The sequence below is a fragment of the Patella vulgata genome, chromosome 7 (genome assembly GCF_932274485.2).
Source record: "Patella vulgata chromosome 7, xgPatVulg1.2, whole genome shotgun sequence".
Classification (NCBI taxonomy): domain Eukaryota; kingdom Metazoa; phylum Mollusca; class Gastropoda; family Patellidae; genus Patella; species Patella vulgata.
In genome coordinates, this window is record NC_065885.2 from 28,674,507 (window position 1) to 28,695,374 (window position 20,868).

At 35.9% G+C, this 20,868-nt stretch overlaps 1 protein-coding gene across 1 annotated transcript; it reads left to right on the forward strand.

Annotated features, from left to right (window-relative positions):
• Positions 1-108: 108 nt before the first annotated feature.
• LOC126828020 (G-protein coupled receptor 61-like) lies at positions 109-17,533 on the forward strand. The gene is made up of 4 exons (XM_056102271.1): positions 109-132; positions 2,720-2,728; positions 9,950-10,051; positions 17,513-17,533. Exons 1-4 carry the CDS (start codon positions 109-111, stop codon positions 17,531-17,533), a joined length of 156 nt encoding a protein of 51 aa, XP_055958246.1.
• Positions 17,534-20,868: the final 3,335 nt, after the last annotated feature.

Here is a 20,868-nt window from a genome sequence, read left to right on the forward strand (position 1 = left end):
ATATAACATTATCATTTCCAAGGCTATATACCCATCTTCGCATATGTATTATGACGATGTCTAATATGTCTATATATCTACTGATCTATTTACTGGCGACTGTCAGGTATGCAGATCACAATTTATACTGAAGTAAGCGTATTATATACTTGATTTTTATTACTGAAATTGGTGCTTGGTATATTCAGTCGAGCTAGCTGTGTTCAAACTACAAGTATTTTGGGAAACACATATTTGCTTAAATCTGATATTGGTAATGTATAGACAAAGAATGCTTTATACTGGATAAATTATTTTATTTATAGGATACTACCAGTCCCCCTTCCTTGTCACTAAACGTTGTTTTTTTTTATTCTTGAGAAAAGATTTCTTTTAAAAGACTTCAACTTTACTTTCTATAAAAATCAGACCGAGGAGTTGGAATGGCACCATGCCTACACAGATAATAATACACAATATCCAACTTCATTTCATTGGAAAGTTATAAAGAAAAAGAACAAGGGCAAGTTTTTCGATAACAACCACCATACAAATAAAATGTCCCTCTTCATCTGCCCCGCCTCGGAAGATGTAGTAAACGGGACAATGTTGGGAACATTAATCATTTTCAAACGGTTTACATTCCATTCATTTTTCCACAAATTATATCTCCCATCGTTGAAATGTTTACATCCATAGACAGGGCAGATTATGATATTACCCGTTCTTTTGAATATTAATCCGGGTTAACGATATGATTAAAGCGCAGATCGTCATTTGCATTTTCCGAAAAATAACTAATTTTTCACGGGTACATATCAATGGCCCCTGTTGGATCGAATGTAATGAATATAATAGGAGGCTGCAGTATGGAGAAAAATTTCATAACAATATACGAATACTCGGAAATGTCTGATGTTTTGGGGTGTTTTATAGGTATTTTAAAGGCGCAACAAGCTGGGTCGTTCACACATTTCAAAAGTCAAGCGTTTACTTGTTATTATGAAATTAAGCACATCTAAGTTACTCGAAGTATAAAAAATACTTCTATGTAAAATGGTTTGTGTACGATGTAGATAGCACGATTTGTCTCATAAGAGATAAAAGCGTTTGTGTGAAATTAATGCAAACTTAAACTGGCCATATTAGATTAGAATTGATGGACATGAATAATTTTTACTTTGTGTCGTCTTGAATTCTGCATTTAACTTTTAAAATGGTGTGTTGGGACTTGAATGATTGTAGTGGATCAGATATTTCGAACTAAAATACTGCGATCATAAATCACCAGTTTTGCTTCTGTCATTCAATTGCTTCTGTCATTCAATTGATAGAAATATTCTAATGATAAAAATACTACTTATTTAAGAATTAATTTAAAAAGATACCCAAATATCAATATTTATGTTTACAATTTTATCTAAAGACACGGGCACTTGAAGGGATTAAAATAAAAATTCTTGCTACTGTATACTACAATAATAACAAAGTGTTTCACCCGCCATATGGGGGGTTGGATGGCCGAATGGTTATCACGTGCGCGCTGTATCATGAGGCCTGTCATTGAGTCAACTGGCGTGGTTTCGAATCCCCGGTTGTACGTAACAAGGAGTAGGGTTGCCTGTCCAACCTCGTGGGTTTTCTCCGGGTTCTTCGGTTTCCTCCCACTGCTAAAGACCCCTACGCGCAAGCGAATTATTGAAATAAAATTATACCATATGTTAGTCCCGAAATGACCTAGCCTGGGTCGAGTGGACGTGAAACCCAATTTCTTTCTCTCTCTCTCACCCGCCATATTGTTTTTCCTCGTTGAAGAGATTTCGTCTGCTATCGTCACACAATACTCACTGATTCTAACACTTCCCGTCGTTTCGTTTTGATTGCCAACGCGACTGGAAGCTGTATAATAATCAAATAAAGTCTCGTTGGCAATAAAAGCGACGGAAAGTGTTAAAACTAGTGAGTATTGTGAACTGATAGCAGACGAAATTTCTTCAACGAGTGAAAACAATATGGCGGGTGACACACTTGTTGTTATTGTAGTATATAGTCAAGCAGTGGTAATTTTTTTTATTTTAATCCCTTCAAGTGCCTGTATCTGAAGAAAATAATGATAACAAAAACTGCATGGCTTAAAGATGCATTATGTAAGATTTAGATAAAGAGCTGACCGTTCACACTATAATAGTTAAAAAATAGATAAGGAAAGATAAGGAAAATGAGTACATGTATTGAAAAGTGCATTCAAATTACTTTATTCTGAGCGACGTTATCACTGTTTGAAGTTTTGAAATAATTTGTTAATCATGACAGCAACGTTACTTGTTAATCGAGTCTCTGTCTAGCTTCTCCATTTAAATTGAATCGTATTTTAATTTGTTTACATCTGCGCCATCTGCCGTCCGAAAGAGTTGATTATAGGCTTGTCAAGTGAATAAATGTCTAAAAAATAATGTATATAACATTTTTGAATTTGAAGTCAAACACCTGTAATAGGCAGATTGTGCACTTAAATAGTGCGTCTTTAACAATGAATGTTAATATGCATACCACCCTCTTAATTGTTCAGCAATGCAAATGTAATGGGGTTTAACGTTTGTTCTGCTCCTAGCTGGGCTAATGAAAACGGGCATACGCCATACAGTGTGCTATGGAAGAAATTTTTGCCCGGACAGCGGCACTACGACCTACTCTTATATCGAATTCCAACTGTCAAGGGATCTTTTACGTGCACGCCAAGGTTACACGGGACCTCGGTTTTCGTCACATCCGAACGACTAGACAGCTGTCCTTGTGAGGCCCTACGTCCTGCATCACTGGATGAATTTTCTCAGCCAATGCAGGGATCGAACACCCGACCTCCAGGCTAGCGAGCCAGTGTCTTACCCACTTAGCCACCGTGACCCCCTTAATTGTTCAGATAATCCTAGTTATAACACATGACACAATTATATGGAATACAAGTTACTTGAAGAGTCATGTGTTATTCTCATCCAGTTACTAAATGCCACTTGAACCATGAATCCTAGTTATATTCTGTGTGCACTGTTAGGTAGCGAAACGTACCTTGTTATTTGAATTGTGTGAGAACACTAAATTGATACCAGTAGTTGGGGTTCGAAATGAAATGAAATTAATCAGCATTACAAAGCAAAAAACAAATACCGATTAGATATCGAGCCTAGTCATTATTAAGACGGAAATATTGTTTTAAAAAAAATATACTAACCTGAAAATTCGAAAACCAATTTGATTATTAAGTTTTTGTCCAAATCAAGTTTCAACTACATAAGTTAAATTTAAAAGCTGTTTTGATAAAAAAATAAAATAAACGACGCCCCTCCTGTTTACAATGAGACGAAATCGAAATATGAACAAGTTATTGATAAGAGATTGTTTAAAAGATGTATCAAGTCATCACGAGGGGGTATCTTTTATCTCGTGTCATCACATGTGATTAGAGGATAACAAACTATAGAAGTTGATGTATGATTGATAATAGCATATAGCTATAAATTACACCACGTTACCTGTAATTAATTCCACAAAATTAGTTTCCATTGAAAAATTAAACATAGCCGCTCATGGGCGTGGATTTAGGGGGGGGGGGCGAATAGGTCTCTGCCCCCCCCCCATGATTTTGATCGCCAGGACAGATTTTCAGGTTTATATCCACATGAATGTCCCGTTCTGAAGGCTATCTAACCACTGCTTGGGTCTAGCCACAGTAATTCATCTTCATGATATCTTCCTCCTTAATTGTAGGTAGTCAATTTTACCATATCGTCATCATATTACCCCTAGTTTCAGCTTTCATCGAAATAACACTGGTAAACTGTTCGTAATTATTATTTTGGTTTGGTAATGAAAGGTTACAGGGTTCGTCCGTCCCCCCCCCCCCAAACGTTATGACAAATCCACGCCCTTGTAGTCGCTAATTGTGATCATTTCATTCTAGAATCCTGTCTTTATTAGCCCAGTCAGAGCAGATCAGTAGGATGCCAAACCTCATATCGATAATGTGATTGGTTCATTTCAAAATAAAGTTGACACGTTCATGTGTTATTTCCACCAGTGATGACTACATTTTTGTTTGGAAGTCGGTTGGTTTACTAATTAGGAGATACACACTTCCTGTTACGCATTTAGAGGTGTGTTATTGTCGACTATTTAGTTTAATGTTTGTTTCACTGTGTCGACAGTAGAATACAAAATCTGTTACATCATTTTTCTTCAGAGGTAAAATTGTCAACGTAGACTGTCATCCTACAACCAAATCAACACCAATGAACAAGACAGTTTTATTTTTGATCTTAATCAACGGAGGTTTAATAGTTTCAAAGGGACATAATATAATGCCAAAATTATTATATGAAATGTTCCTTTCTTTATCGATGTATGTCGACCAGTTCATATCGTACTGTTCATGTTGCATCATTTAATGTATAGTCTTAAAGCGGAAATTGCAAATTTTTAAGTTATATTTTTAAAATTTATTAAAATAAAGCCTGAAAATAGATGGTATCCATAAACAGTCCTACCGTGTTAAAAAATAATCCTATTAATCCTATAATTCACTATTGCCAGCTGAGAAATTGGCAAAAATATCATTTTCCTCTTCATTTTCAAACGTTTGAAAAAGCTACTCCATGGTGGAGAATAGAAAACAAGGGAGGTAATTGGGAGGTAATGGGGTTATTATTTCCTGTGTAAATGAGTTTAAAGTGTGAGAATGACACCTATGATCGTATAATTGTGAGTTGACAACCTATTGAGCAAACGACATAGAAATAATAACGTTTTGACTTTCTTAGAAAATTTGCAATTTCCGCTTTAAAGTAGTTTAAAAATCGCCTATATGCCGTATATTGATTAAAATAGAAACAGGGTATCCTTAGCACTGATCTAAGAAAATAAAGAGATAAATAAAAACAGAAAAATGACAATATTGTAATTGGGTTAAAACAGTTTCTTAAATGGGTAATTCTATTCTTGTTACTGATAAATATCGACGCCTGGTTTAAAGACACAACATTTTAGAATACATGTAAATGACAAATATATAATTTCAGTCCATACACAATATAATATACCAATCGTTTCAACATGTATGTAGATCCAAACATTATTCTAAAATTGATCATAATAGACGGAAGGAAGTCACAATACTCCCCATTGATTTATCCTTATGTAAATGACAGATATATAATTTCAGTCCATACACTGGACTGGTCTGTCTAAACAATTAGTCATTATCTACTAGAATTTATCTACTAGAGTGGTGATTTCCGGATTTCTACAAAACAAGTTGCTTAGCCCGATTGGTAATGGACTAGAGCGCCTTGTAAGAAAAAAAATAATCGTCTTAAAAACAATCGTCTTCATCTTCAGAATGGCTAACTAGGTGTTTATTAATTTGGCAGGAATCTTTATGAGTTGATTAAAATAACAGGTCGGTCAACTGGAAGTTTTTACTCTTTGATATAGCTTGACAGATCTCGATAGCAATGGGTATATGTTGCTTCGGTTATAGCGGTGAGGTCGGGGCACCATGATTGCGCAAATTGAAAGATTGCCACCAATTTAGTTGGTATGTTGACTTTTTTGTTCAATTCAGTTATTTGGCTGAAATGGGACATAACAGGGGAATCATAAAGGCGCAAATTTAGACGCTTTCGTCGAAGTGGATAACAACCAATGCTGGTAGATAAGGTGCCTACGTGGAGCTTATTCAGAGTTGTTCAACCATGGCCTGATATGAGCTGGATTAGGGTACACTGTTCGGACAAATTTAGACATTTTCACAAGGCTTGATTGATTTGGTAGTCATGTTTCCTAGGCGATTCCTATTCATATGGAGTTATTTAGCCCCAAGGAGTTGGAGAGGAACACCTTAAGGGACAGACCGAAATATTGTCGACATTTTGCCAACACCACTAAATAGATTACAACCAAACTATATATGTTGCCATGACGGAGCATATACAGAATTGTCTATTTTTGATTTCTTATAAACTCTTTAAACTAAACTAGAGATAATGACAACACTAACAGAAAACATATAATGTGAGTGTCATGATTTATATACATATACCAGCAGCCATGCTCTCAAAACATTTTAAATTTGAACAGAGTTTTCACTGTCTTTAAGTCAGTTGGACACTCGATCATGAGCTGGGTCGGACCAGGTTAACCCGGTGGCACTCTTACGGATAAATGGTGGGTGCTGCAGTGCCAGTTAAAGCTGATGGATAATGGTCATCCCACATTTTTATTTTTAAGGACTTCAAGGGTGTATGGAACCTTGAATAAAACGGAAATGGTTCTAAAAGCACATTGTAATGTAATATGAATGTATGTAAAGTGATCTATACTCAATTTTTGAAATTTCTAATCAAGGAAGTGTAGAAATTGAACGGCCGTGGTTTACGCCTGCTTAGTCCATTCTACATGCTGTGAATCAGCTTTTACTAATTACTTCCACATTGTCTTGTTGGATATGTTTTTATTTGCCCATTACAAAAGGCACCCGAAGCCTTAGTGTAGAATCGTGTAATGACTATAAAATGTCAATTGTGTCTTAAATACTGGATATCAGGATTCCATATTTTCACGACAAGATAAATTGACAGCATCAATTGGTGGAAATTGGTCAATATCGACTTCTAATTAGTGTTTTTATTTCGAATATTATGGAAAATATTGAATTAGAGATTTAGCTCCTTTAGACAGGCGCCGGCGCGAATAAGGTGTTTCACGGGTGACGTGCTGTGATTAATTTTAGAATTTTAGAATGATCGGGGGGGGGGGGGCTCCCGACACCCGATAATCCGGGATACGCGATGTGAGTCCGCCGACATCACTCGGGTCTCGCTCGGAACTCCTCAGATCAAGTCTACATTCACTGCATTTAACGCGACCGGTGTGGAGACCCTGGGGACTCTGCCTCACTAGGCCCCATTGTCGATCCGGTGGTACTGATCCGACAATTAAGGCGTGACTGTCACTTTCAATAGAGTATAAGCACTAAAAATAGTGTAACATTGTATCTAAATGCAGGTTTAAATAGTTTACAATCGTAAGTATAACACCCAAATACAGGTAAAGTGTAGCGTTCGGTGAAATTCAGAAGTGTAACCTTAAAGGGACAATAACACTCTTGCTGGCTTGAAAGCTCCAGAAAATAAATAATATCTCTATCTAAGTACTAGATGTTTAAGTGTCCTAACTGTTGTGTAAATTATCCATTACACCCTATTTTACTTGTCCAGAGGGTTCGAAAATATTTTTAAATCGAAGTTTCATTTGAAAAGGTTTACGTTAGACGTTTCAAACCATTATGTTGAATTTTTCAAAAATTTTAAATAAGGTGTGTTAAGATGAAATTTGTATCATCAATTAATTGAAATATTCTAAAATAGTACAATTTGTTGACCAGAATAAAGATTGGGACATATTATTCAGTTACAACAAGAGTGGTATTGAGCCTTTATCATGATGCTATTAATCATAACGCCCTGAATGGTGTAAAATCTTGCTATGAATAACATCCAGAATTATGTAAAATCTTTACACTTTTAGTAAGATATTGATATCAATTATAACACAGAATGGTGTAAAAATCTTTACACTTTTAATAAGATATTGTTATTAATTATGGTGTAAAATGTATCAGAAACAGCATCGTTTCCCCTGAGTAAACGACTTCTGTGATCAGAAGTCTTGATATCAACCTACATATGGTAATAAGTTGGGATAATACTAACAAAGAGGAGCTGTAGCTTACTCTGGATAAACTGTGGAATCTACAGACAAGAATAAATCTGTGATACAGGTCGTCAACATGCAATGGTATTTTTTTTTCACCAAATCTATCATAAAAATCTATGATATGTATCCAGGCATTTTAACAGTGGTGACAACGACCAGAATGTTTGACATTCGCTAAGTCGGTTATAGTAAAACAACATATACCAGACATCGTCTTAATGGACATCTGTGACTTCAATATAAATCAGCAAAACTGTAAATATGATTTGACAGATATATATATATTATCAAGTTTAACGTTATTTAGGTTCGAATTAGCCGGGTTCTTAGTCAACTTCCACAAAGTTGGACTGTGATTTAATTGCAATTTCCTTTGATAATTAATAATTATACCTCGGTCACGTGGTATATGTCTCGGTTCTCGCAGCAGAGTATGCACGTATAATGAGGATTTTATTTTTATTGCTGACAACTAAAGTACAGAATTCCGCATTCCAGAAATTATATCGTCGTAATATTTGTAAAAATACGTTCAGGTAAAAAATTCACCACTCTACTTCATTCTGGCATATAATCGCTAGCTGTCTACCTTCTATGGGCGTCTTCAGATATTTATAATAACGTCTATTATTGTAGTTTATCTATTTTAATATACATATGTCTTAAAACGTTTTTTTAAAACTCACACATAGCATAGTTTTTCTTAGATATTATATATTTTAATTATATCAGTTCCGGTATTTAGAATGCGATATAGCGTGACAACACGCTGGTCGTTGCTGGGCAACAAAATTAATTTCTGTTATACCAATCCCGTTGCTATACTGCAGCTAATACATCGATTGGTATAGTTAATGCCAAAGAGGAAAAGATCATCAACATATTGCCTCACACCAGTCCATTTATAAAAATTAAAAAGTCACGGGAAGTTATTAATCATTGAATGGATAATGTCTTAGCTTGTTGCACTTGTTTTATAGATTATGATTTAGCACAGATCACAAGTTGCATCTAACAGAAATTCGGTATTTTAAAAGGTTTTAAGTATTTATTGTTTAACTTTGTGCTTGAAATGATATTCTACCAGTCAATTATTAAACAGAATGGTAATCCTTTTTGTGTTACTACTGTAAACGGATGCGTGAGACGGATAAGACTAATGGAAATGGCTGCTTAACGCATTTAAGTGATCTGTAGTAAACTGCGGAATCCGTTGAGAACAGTCGAGTTTTGTTAATCGGCAGACTATCTTATATACACGGGGTGTCTGGATATGAATTCGCATAGTAGTGTCAGTAATATCAGCACAGTTGTCAACACGTCACATGTGTTTGGGGGTGGTGATATTTTTACGGTCGTAGGTATGGTGATTATAGACATTCTTGCATTTTGGGGAAACCTTCTTAATATAATCGCCATACTCTCCACTTATCATCTTCGACATAATGTGACTAATATATTTGTACTAAATCTGTGTCTGTTTGATATATGTGCTTCCATTATGCTTTTGCCAGTTGCCATTGCATCATTCATCACGGATTCCTGGCCGCTGAATAACTTTCTGTGCACTCTTGTTGGATTTTTGGGGTCTCTTTTGACATTTGGTTCCATCACTAACATATGTGCTATCAGTATTGAAAGGTTTTACAGCATTAAATTCCCGATGCACCATGCCGCTCATATGACTCTGACAAAAACTCTAGGAGTAACAATTCTGATTTGGACAGAGAGTCTGGTTATTTCAATGTTGCCACTACTAGGAGTAAATTCGTACTCGTTTCAGCCTTTCAAAAAACAGTGTTCTTTTTCTTGGGAGTTTGACGTCGTTGACAAAGCCTATGTGATAACTATTGTAATAGTTTGTTTTGTACTTCCTGGGATTATATTATTAATCATGTATTGGGGAGTTTTTCGTGTGGCAAGACAGGCTGTTCTTCAAGTAAAGCCAGAATCCACAACACGGCGAATTCCGTTACAACCAGCTGTCTATGGTAATGGTGCAACATCAGGATCGACAAGCGGATCTCGGAATGAAAATATTTCGAACATGACAAACGTTCCTCGACCTATGTTTAATGGAAACAAGAGACACTTTAAAGCAGCTAATACGTTGATGGTAATTTTAACAGCATATGTGGCTATCTGGGGACCGTATTTCATATATCATATGTATGGTGCTATACACGGAACAGTAAGTAATCGTAAATTAACAGAGGTACTTGTTCTCTGGTTGGGTTACTCCTCCTTCGCAATCAACCCATTTCTGTATGGTTGCTTAAATCGTGCAATTCGAGCTGAACTTGTAAACATTTACAGAAATGTTTTTTGTTGTCGTATGTGTGTGATACAGGATCCGGACGAAGAAAGAGATGACGAGGATTTCTTTCAATTTTTAGAAGGTACAAGCACTGCCGTAGCCGTGGTTAATCAACACAGATTATCGGTAACTCATAACAAATCACCAACATTAGAATCTGAGACCGGTTATGAAAGTTCTGACATGTGTCAATAGCCCTAAAACATTTTTTTCATATTACTTGGGATGTGCTTACGGGAAAGGTGGATTAATTATTTATGATTGGATTTATCAATAAACACTTAATGACTATATACTTGCTGACGAACATGTCGACCCAGTTCGTCCCAGATGTGTTCAATAGGATTAAGGTCGGGGCTAAGCGACGGCCAATCCAGGACTTGGACACCGGCATTTCTTAAAAAATTCTGGGTAGCAATTGCTGTATGGGGTCGAGCATTGACTTGTTGAAACGTTAGTCCAGGCCCATGTCTCTGCATAAACGGAAGAAGAACAGGTTGCAAAATCTGATCCCTGTACTGGACAGCATTTAAGTTCCCTTGGACAACAACAAGAGGAGAACGTCCATGTGCACAAAAAGAACCCAAAACCATGACGCTGCCGCCACCAAATCGGTCAACTTCTCTAACGCATACTTGAGCGTAACTTTCACCTCGTCTGCGGTACACTTGGGCCCTGCCATCGGCAAATCTCAAAGTGAATCGAGATTCGTCACTAAAGACAACCGAATTCCACTGTCTTTGAGTAAATCTTATGTGTCTTGTGGCCCACACAAGTCGGTATCGGCGATGAAGAGGTGTCAATATTGGTCCATTATAGGGCCTCCGAGCTCGAAGACCAGCAGCCTGCAAGCGATTTCGAACAGTTTGTGCAGTTACCCTTCCACCAAACATCTCTCTACTTGTGGAGGTTGCAGTGACAAATCTGTTTCTAAGATGACGTAATCGTATTGCTTGATCTTCCTGGAGTGACGTCACACGTGGCGCTCCCGCCCTTGGGCGGTCGGCAATAGTTCCAGTTTGAAGCACTCTCATTCTAAGATTAATTATTGTCTGGCGTGAACAATTAAAGGCTCTTGCAACAGTGACCACAGACTGACCAGCATAGAGCCTACCTATAGCACGTAGACGTTCTACATTTGAAAGGCGCGGCATTTTTTAACAAAGATGAAAATAACAATTTTAATTTGTTTTTCCAGTTCAAGTTACGTGTGCGTGTTCAGTTTAAGCAAACTTGCATCGATTGACCCCACGAGTTTGTGTTTGCACGTGTTTTTCATCTTTATATGCTCAAAAGTCACGTGATCCACGTGACTTTACAATTTTATGAAATTAAAGGTTTCTTACTACTTACTATCGTAAGAAACACTTTAAAATTTACTTGACTTACCAGAAGAAAAAAATTTGTTGAAATTCATCAGTGTCAAGTTTTTAATTTGGCTGAGTATAGATATATGATATATTATTGTGATTAGCTATTCTAAAAATCACCAAATGCCCATTATATTCGTCCATTTATTCTGGATTTTATTAAACTAGATACTCGTAAACCAGATTCTCTTTTAAAGAGTTCTGATCATCTATTGTCGTTTACCAGGGATAGCGGTGATCGTTTTGGGGTATTTTACACTAAAAATACACCTATATTGGTGTTTGGGCTCTTCATTGTGTACGACGGCTTACAATAAAATTGCTAAGTGGGCTAAGGTGGGTAGACCAAACTTAAACCATTTTATTCTTTTTTGTTTGTTTTTTTTTTTTCGTGTGTTTTGGGGGGGGGGGGGCAGCACCGAGAAATTTGATGTATATCTGAGCCATGGCATACAATACCTTGACACTTGGTTGAAATATTATGATTAAATCCTGACGACCTGAATATGATCATAGTTAGCAACAACTAAGAAGTAAACCACAAATGAGTAGAGATAAAACAGGCGTCAATAGTCACTGGTATTCCTTACAGAGGGGGTGGGGTCGGGTCGGGGTGGGGGTCGGGGTGGGGTCTATCCCCCTCCCCCGTTCAGCTACATAAAAAAATTGTAAAACAACACTTTTTAAGAGAAAAGTGTCACCGTCGTGTGCTTTATCCTTTATCGACAAATGGCGGAATGAGATGGACATTCAAAGCGCGAGCTATAAGCATTATAGGCATATGTAATATCACAATTAATCAAGGGAGCCACGTTGGCTAAGTGGGTAAGACGCTGGCTCGCTAGCCCGTAGGTCGCGTGTTCGATCCCTGCATTGGCCGCGAAAGTTCATCGGGATTTTCCGACCTGGTTTCACTTATTGCTATTTCCAGTAGTGTAACCTGCCTGATGCACTCAGTGTAATGTTACACTTAAATAGTTTACACCCGTGGGTGTAGATCAAGCATTACGCCCCAAGGATGTTTTGTAAATTACACTTCCATTTTAATTATTAAACCAACGCGGGTGTAATTTGTTTTGTTGGATATTTATTTCAATCCAACGACCTCTAAGTACAGAAAACTTGAAATTGACTATCGGTCTCTATGATAATTAGTAAAGGGCGCTTAGCCCGACCCAGATTACATATAGATCGTCGGCTACTTAGCTTCATTTTACAACGACATTAAATTGACAAATACCCATCAGACTGATTCAAATTCAACTGCTGTTGGGCATGAGGAAAAATCAATACACATATCCTTACAACTTATTCAATTATACACCCCACCTGAATTAAGAATTATTAATTAAGATATTGTATTTGGTAATATTTGAACAATTACACGTCTTTAAGTGTATTATACAAGCTAAAATAATGTATACTTTACTAGTTATGAGTAAACACTCTAAAACGAGTTATAGTTGTGTAACTAGTGCAATTAACGACATATTTTACAAAAAAAAACGCTCAAATTGGAGTACAAAAATACTTTTGTAACGCAAGATACGGTATTAAATTGACACCTTATTCGGAGGAATGTTTTCCTAAAATAATTACAACTATTGGTGTAATTGTAAATGCAATAAAACGCTTGTAGAGGGGTAGCTCACCCCAAAGACCTTTAGTGGCTACAATTACACCTATCCCGGTGTTCAGTACTCGTGAATATCGATTACACTTTTGCAACCAAATTACACCAATCCCGGTGTTCAGTACTCGTGAATAGCGATTACACTTTTGCAACCCAATAAACGCTGTAAAATTAACGCTTTTCTATGATTTATTCCCGAATAATAGTTACACCCTTCGGTGTAAATGCAGTATAACACTGGTAGTGGTGTAGCTCATCCAAAACACCCCACAGTTACACCTATTCAGGTGTTCAATCGTCATGAATATCGGTTATACTTGTTAGGTGTAGTTCTTTTAGTTGGTTACCCTTGGAAAGGTATTACATTTAAAAAAACGCTAGCTGTGGTGTAAAGTTTACACTTAATTAACACTGCTTATAGTTTTTAATTATACCCATTTTTAACAGTGTAGTGTCACGGGATTTAGTTGGAACAAGGGGAGGGCAGCAGGTAAAGAGGGCACTATATTGTCATTAATATAGGGGAACTGGAATATGATGACACTGATGTGGGCATTTCCATGAGTATTTCAAGTAACTCTTTCGAAATTCGAATTATTTTTCAGAAGGGAGGGTACTAATTCAGACGGGAAAGCATTTTTTAAGAAGAGAGGGCACTTTTTATACGCCAACATTTTCATATGGACGTATTACATTATCGTCTCCCCTGTCCCTGTGGACACTCTACAGGGAACGATTTTATTCGATTTTGACGAAACTTATGGATTATGGGCTCTATTTGTACGAAAAAATCAAGTTTTTAGCTTGTGAACAATCCAGAGGTCACAATTTTTATCCGACTTTGATAAAACCTAAATAGTATTTTTATATCCCAATGATCTCGTGTCCTTTCGAGATTGGTGCACATGAAGCCGACACTCTCTGAATAATTATGCTTCCGATTGTACGAACAATCGTGTTTTTAGCTCGTGGACCCTCTAGAGGTCGCAAATTTTCATTCGATTTTAAAAACCGTTCAAATATATCACTGCAGATGACTGTTAGTCTGAAAGATTGACGTGTTTTAGTGATTTATTCCCGTATTATACCAGTCGGTAGAAGTAATTCCATTAGAGAAATTATGTTTGAAAAAAAAAACCAAAGTCGAAAGTCAAACGTTGACAGCAGATATTATAATTTGGACGATTTCAAGATGGATTTTTTTTTCAATTATAAATTTTCTCCTCGAAAACATCGCTTTTAGATAAGAATTTTCCCTTTTACTTTTGGTTTTTTATATTTTACTAAAGATCGCAAAAGCAACTATAAAAGTAACACGATCGCTCGGCAAGACATGTGCGGACACAAGATGCCATTTTAATTTTAAAAAATTCGAGGATTCTTTGTTTAATGTCTGTAAATATTTTGGATCTCTTATTAGAGCTAAATTTAAATCCAATTTCTGTTTTCAGTAGGACTTCTATTTATATTTAAATCTAAACATTAAGTATTACAAATAAAGTATAAAATAATACGGATCAAAGGCAACGTAAAAACGCGATAATTAAGTCTTCTAATTGATAGGTCGTGCACCATATCAGTCAGTGTTAAGAATGCAATAAGTTGAGCATGGTCTAATCTGGATCCATCATGATAGCCATATTATCCATATGAGATTACACTCAAATGTATCTTGGGACAATATGGATTTCACGTGAAATTATATCGGCAAGCAATTTGAATTCAACTTAATGAAATGACTTAACGCCTAGAAAACACCTTTTAATTGTCTGACCATTTTGTGACGGGGTTGGGGGAGTGGATATACCCTTTATGAAAAAAGTTGAAATCTTATTCTTACAAATACCAGGTAACCTGGTCATAATAGTCGATGGCTTATAATGTCATGCACTCAAGGTTACCAGCCCTTCATTAACGGTAAATATCCTTTGTGGTTTTTTTCCATTCTTTAATATTTTATACCCAGTAAGTTTTAAATTTTGTCCCATCACTAATCGACATCGGATAAATCCAATTCCACATTTATTTAAACTAAGTTACAGAGGTTTATCTTTTTTGAGTAAATGTAATTTCAAAGTGATTTAATTGTGTTGAATATAATAATACCATTCGTTTCAGCTAGTTAATGTGGGTTAAGCATGCAAGTGATTAATAGCTAAGTAAATAGTTCCAACAATAGTTATTACTAGTATCAAGTACTAATAAAAGATAACATCACTGGGTAACTGGCACTAATGGGATAGAATAACATATTAGTTGGATAGTATATCTAGAACTTTTAAATTAAGATTTAGATTAAGAACTGACCGTTCTTAGTTTTGGAATAAGTAGCGTAGATAGTTTATTATCGTTGCAACGGTACTGGACAAACTAGTCTAAGTCTCGCTTATCCATTTTATCGTTAAATTATGAAATCTTGCGGGCGTTTTAATCCTTTTTAATCTCAGGCATCCGATGTACTAGCAATCCAATTAAAATACAGATGTAGGTGTGACACAGCAGTACGTACATATAGTGGTGGCAAAATAGGAGATACATACAAATTCTTTGAAAAATGCTTTTCTGTTTGGGGGGTTGGATGGCCGAATGGTTAGCACGTGCGCGCTGCACTGTATCATACGGTCTGTCATTGAGTCAACTGGCGGGGTTTCGAATCCCCGGTTGTACTTGACAAGGAGTAGGGTCGCCTGCCCAAACTCGTGGGTTTTCTCCGGGTCCTCCGGTTTCCTCCCACTGCTAAAGACCCCTACGCGCAAGCGAATTATTGAAATAAAATTGAACCATGTTAAACCCCATTTCTCTCTCTCTCTCTCTCTCTCTCTCTCTCTCTCTCTCGCTTTCCTGATTGGATCAAATAATGCCTCTCCGCATACTGATTTCAATGATTGCAAGAATTCGTACCTTATATTCTTATTAAACTTTAAAAACACAAATTCCCAAAAGCAAATGTGAATTTTCTTGAGCTCTTGCCAGGACTGAACAACATTAATAAACCTATTCACACCCTAAATAATGTGCTACAAGAAGTGTGTGCTGCTACTAAAATCAAGTTTATTAGAAACTTCAACCAGATTATCACCATAACGATATAAAATCAAGCATCATCTTTATCGCAACGAGCCTCACCTTAACCTTAATGGCTCTGTCAGACTGGCTTCAATACTCAAAGGAGCCCTCAACCTATACGAGGGTACACCCGTAAACTCCCTGAAATCTAATGAATGCACCCTGGCAGCTACATATTCAACTACCACTACCAGACACAAGATTTCCTCCACCACCCCGTGTACACATATCAAAATCATTTTCAATGAAGATTAACAAAGTAGCTGATATGACCTCCAATCTCCAGGAACTAAGCTACTCATATGTATATTTCATGTACATAACATGTAGTGCTACAATACATCATGTATACATACTGTTGGGTGCTGATCAGTGCTATCGATGCTAACTACAGAAATAGTTTCTATAGTTACATGTTATGTTTCTAAGTTGTTTATATCGCAGTATAGTGCTCCATATTTTTCTGTATACGTATGTAGGAGCTAAGCTGGCGATTGTGTGTGCTATACGTATGTAGGAGCTAAGCTGGCGATTGTGTGTGCTATACGTATGTAGGAGCTAAGCTGGCGATTGTGTGTGCTATACGTATGTAGGCTAATCTAGCAATTGTGTGTGCTACATTCCTAGCATGTGTTTAAAGTACTACGGGTTAGACTAGTTCTCGGTCTGCTAATTCCTAGCTTGAGTTTAAAGTGCTTCAGATATAGATATATATATATATATATATATATATATATATATATAAGTGTGAACTAGAATAGCTATCTGTGTACCTATTCCTAGCTTTCGATTAATTTTCTAAAAACCATTAATATCATCTACCTTGTGTGTAGTTCCTGAAAAGTCATTCATGTAAACATAATGAAGTCGCATACAAGTCTATCATGAAGTATCTTCTTTAAAGTGTTATCAACATAATTATCACAAGTGTAATATTCATATGAATACAAAGTTGTAAATTACGGTATGTCATTCTATTTGACATCGATGAGACGACACAGGATTAAGTTCAACTGCACACTCCATAGATGCTCAAATTCCCCTACCCCTTTCTTGATAATGTGTGCATGTCACTTTACTACTTTTGTTGCATGCACAAAATCTGTTTGTATTTGTGATTAATTTATAGGTATATTTTATTAAGTCGATAGTAATTGTCCTGTAAATAAGCATTTTTCTTTAGTGTAAACAAGCATTTTTCTTGTTTATTGCATGCAGATATTCGTATTTGTGATTGTTTTATAGGTACGTGTACGCATTCATTTATGTATTGTTTTCATCTCACCTTGGGTAATACGTAATTGATTCTAGTGTAAAACCAGCACTTATTTATTTTCCCTAGATATTGATTTATTTTTTTATTATTTATTATTTAAGAAAAATTATATCAGAAAATAAGATTAAGCTCTATGTAAAACTTCTTAACTCAAAGGGACCTACGCTTCTAGCACCTAAATGTGTGTCATTTATAATATAACAAGTTAGACGAACTAAAGCTGTTAGTTGAAAACTATGATATAGTAGGTTTTTTCAGAAACACATTTAAATCAAAACATCAAGGATGATTATCTAACTATACCTAGATTTCATCCCCTATTTCATAAAGATGGTTGCATCGCAACCTCGTCTGGAACCATAATTTATGTAAGAGAGTCACTTAAAAGTAAACAAATAAATGATTTTGAACACAGTAATATTGAGTCGGTCTGGGTTGAAATCAATTTGAAAAAAAACCCAGCCTATATTAATTTCGTGTACAGATAGAAACCCTGCATCAATATCTAAGTGGTTAACAGATTTTAAGGAAATGATGGACTTGATAAACATCGATCTGCTAAATCCTTCAATAAATACTGGACTGATATTCTAGATAATTACCATCTAAAACAAATCATTACAAGTCCAACACGTGTATCGAATAGATCTTCCACATTGATTGATCATGCCATTGTATCTTCTCTCAATAATATTATTGAATCTGTTGTCCCCACATGCTCTATTTCTGATCACTTTCCAATCTGCTTTACTTGGCGGAAAAAGGGGTATCAAAATACCCAAAACAAGACACATTTATATCAGTTATAGATCATTCAAAAAAATTCAACGAAGCCAACTACCTGAATGACAGCCTCCGCAGCCTTTGATAATATACTTCACTCCGATAATCCGGTGAGTGTCTTGATTTATGTTATAAAATTCTAACCCCAATTATAAATTAGCACGCTCCTCTCAAAACTGTGTCAAAACTGCCATTAAACCACCCTGGTTAACCAATGAAATATTGAAAATGATGCGCAATAGGGATTATCACAAGGAGAAAGGAAATATGTTGAAAAAATGTAGAAACAGCCTAAATTCCATGATCCGATCTTCTAAATCTGAGTATTTAAAAAGCCTTGTTTCCGACAGTCGCAACTCTAAACAAATTTGGAATGCAATAAATAACATGACCCACTGTAACAAAGTACTCTTTAACTTCCCTCAAATTGAACGGTCATTTAGGTGCTTAGAACTTAGTGACCTCCAGCCAGGGCTCACGCTGTCGGTCGCCAAAGTCGCAATTTGCGATAAAAATATGAAAATGGCGATTAAAATTTGATTATGGCGATAATTTTGGCGAAAAAGGTTTAGGGTACTGGCGATTCTTTTTGAGAACTGGCGACAAAAATCTTAAAATTCTAGTCGTATATATCCTGGATTGACCGTTATATTGAGTGTCAATAGTTCACGTGGCGGTGGCGGCATACTATAAATTAATTACCTCGCTAATAATCCGGATCGTACCAATGAGTAATACTAACCAATTGTCATGGATTAATGATTACTTGATTGATTATTGCCAATGGTATATATAAAGCCTGTTTCAAGTCATTATTTACTCCTAATAATTAATCCAAGCGGTGATTATTTAATGTTTCGTTTCGTCTTAAAAAAATAAATGGGAATAATCAAAATGGCCGACAATCCTTTTCGAAGAGAATTAAATATTTTGATAGTTGAATTCCGTTTACTGTGACTTCATACAGCATGCAAAATATACAAGCATGCCCTAATCGGATATTATTATTTCGAATTATATTATAACCATTAGTCGTATACGTAACGACAATTCTCGAGTGAGAAAACAGCCCGCCATATGTTTCATTACGGCCGCCAAAATGCGAGAGATAGAGAGAAAAATGGGGTTTAACGTCCACTAGGTCATTTCGGGACTAACATATGGTTCAATTACATTTCCATAATTCGCTTGCGCGTAGGGGTCTTTAGCAGTGGGAGGAAACCGGAGGACCCGAAAAAAAACCACGAGGTTGGACAGGCGACCCTACTCCTTGTCACGTACAACCGGGGAATCGAAACCGCGCCAATTGACTCAATGACAGACTTTATGATACAGAGCGCACCTGAAAATAACAATAGTGCTAGTGTACACGCAAAACATAAATTTATAGAAAATTGACAATCCTTGGATGCGATTTGACGTGTAAATACTGAAAATATATTGTGCAATAACACCAATAACGGTGTGCGAAAAGACTAAAGTCACCAAAAATAGAGCCTGATTTTTTAGTAAATCATCTTAAAACTGGGCTAATGTTTTATGTAACGACGGATTTTGTAAGGTGTTGTAAATTGTATACCGGTAATGAAATAAAATTGTTACATGTTATCACACATTTTTGGCAGATAAAATACTTTAGTTGGCAGAAAAAAAATATAAACATTTTTTTTATATAAAAACTATTATTCATTTTGGTGGAAAAGAAATTGAAAGCCAGTGTGAGCCTTGATTCGCAGCCATGCTACTTGATAATATATATAATATTGATTGACCTTTTAACTCTGTATTGTCTGTGTTGTAATTAAACATGTAATTAATTCAATATGTCCTTTACAAGCTATACATGCTCTATGTACAAGCTCCGCATTATTTCAAAGGATATACGTACTGGTCATTAAGCATGCTATGACGAGATAAAAGAGACAATTGCATGTATGACCATGATCTTATCTATGATCAGAAGGTATATAACTGAAGTCAACAAGAGACGAACAGAATAAATCCTATATTTACTAAACTGGTCTACTGTTATCACTAAGATAGTGTTACACCACTCTCTCCCCATTGATCCTGAACTCTTCAATAATCACTTTACAAATATAGCTGACATACCAATAAAGGATAATATCAACAAATACAAATCTAATACTGACTGTCATCTCCAAAACTTCATCAAATCAAAATTACCTCAAACTACCGAATTTGGCATTCCTTTAATAAAAGTTAATGAAGTATGCAAGGCCTTAGATTCACTAGACATTACTAAGTCGGTAGGTGTCGACATGGTAAATCCCCGTTTCGTCAAGGTAGGTTCATATTATCTGTCAAATAGTTTAACATATATATGTAACTTGTGTATTAAATCACATTATTTTCTAAAAGTCTTCAAAAGGGCGAAGCTGTTGCCTGTTCATAAAAATGTACAAAAAACTGATCCAGATAATTATCGGCCGATATCAATACTTCCAACAATTTCAAAGACACTTGAAAGACATAGTCATTGTAATCTTTACGGTTATCTGAATAAACATAATCTGATGAATACCTATCAATCCGGATTCAGAAATAAACATTCTTGTTTGACTGCCCTTACCAATATGACTGAAAACTTTTATGAAGCCCTAAATAAAACTAATCTTATTGGTGTAATATTTTTCGATTTTAGAAAGGCTTT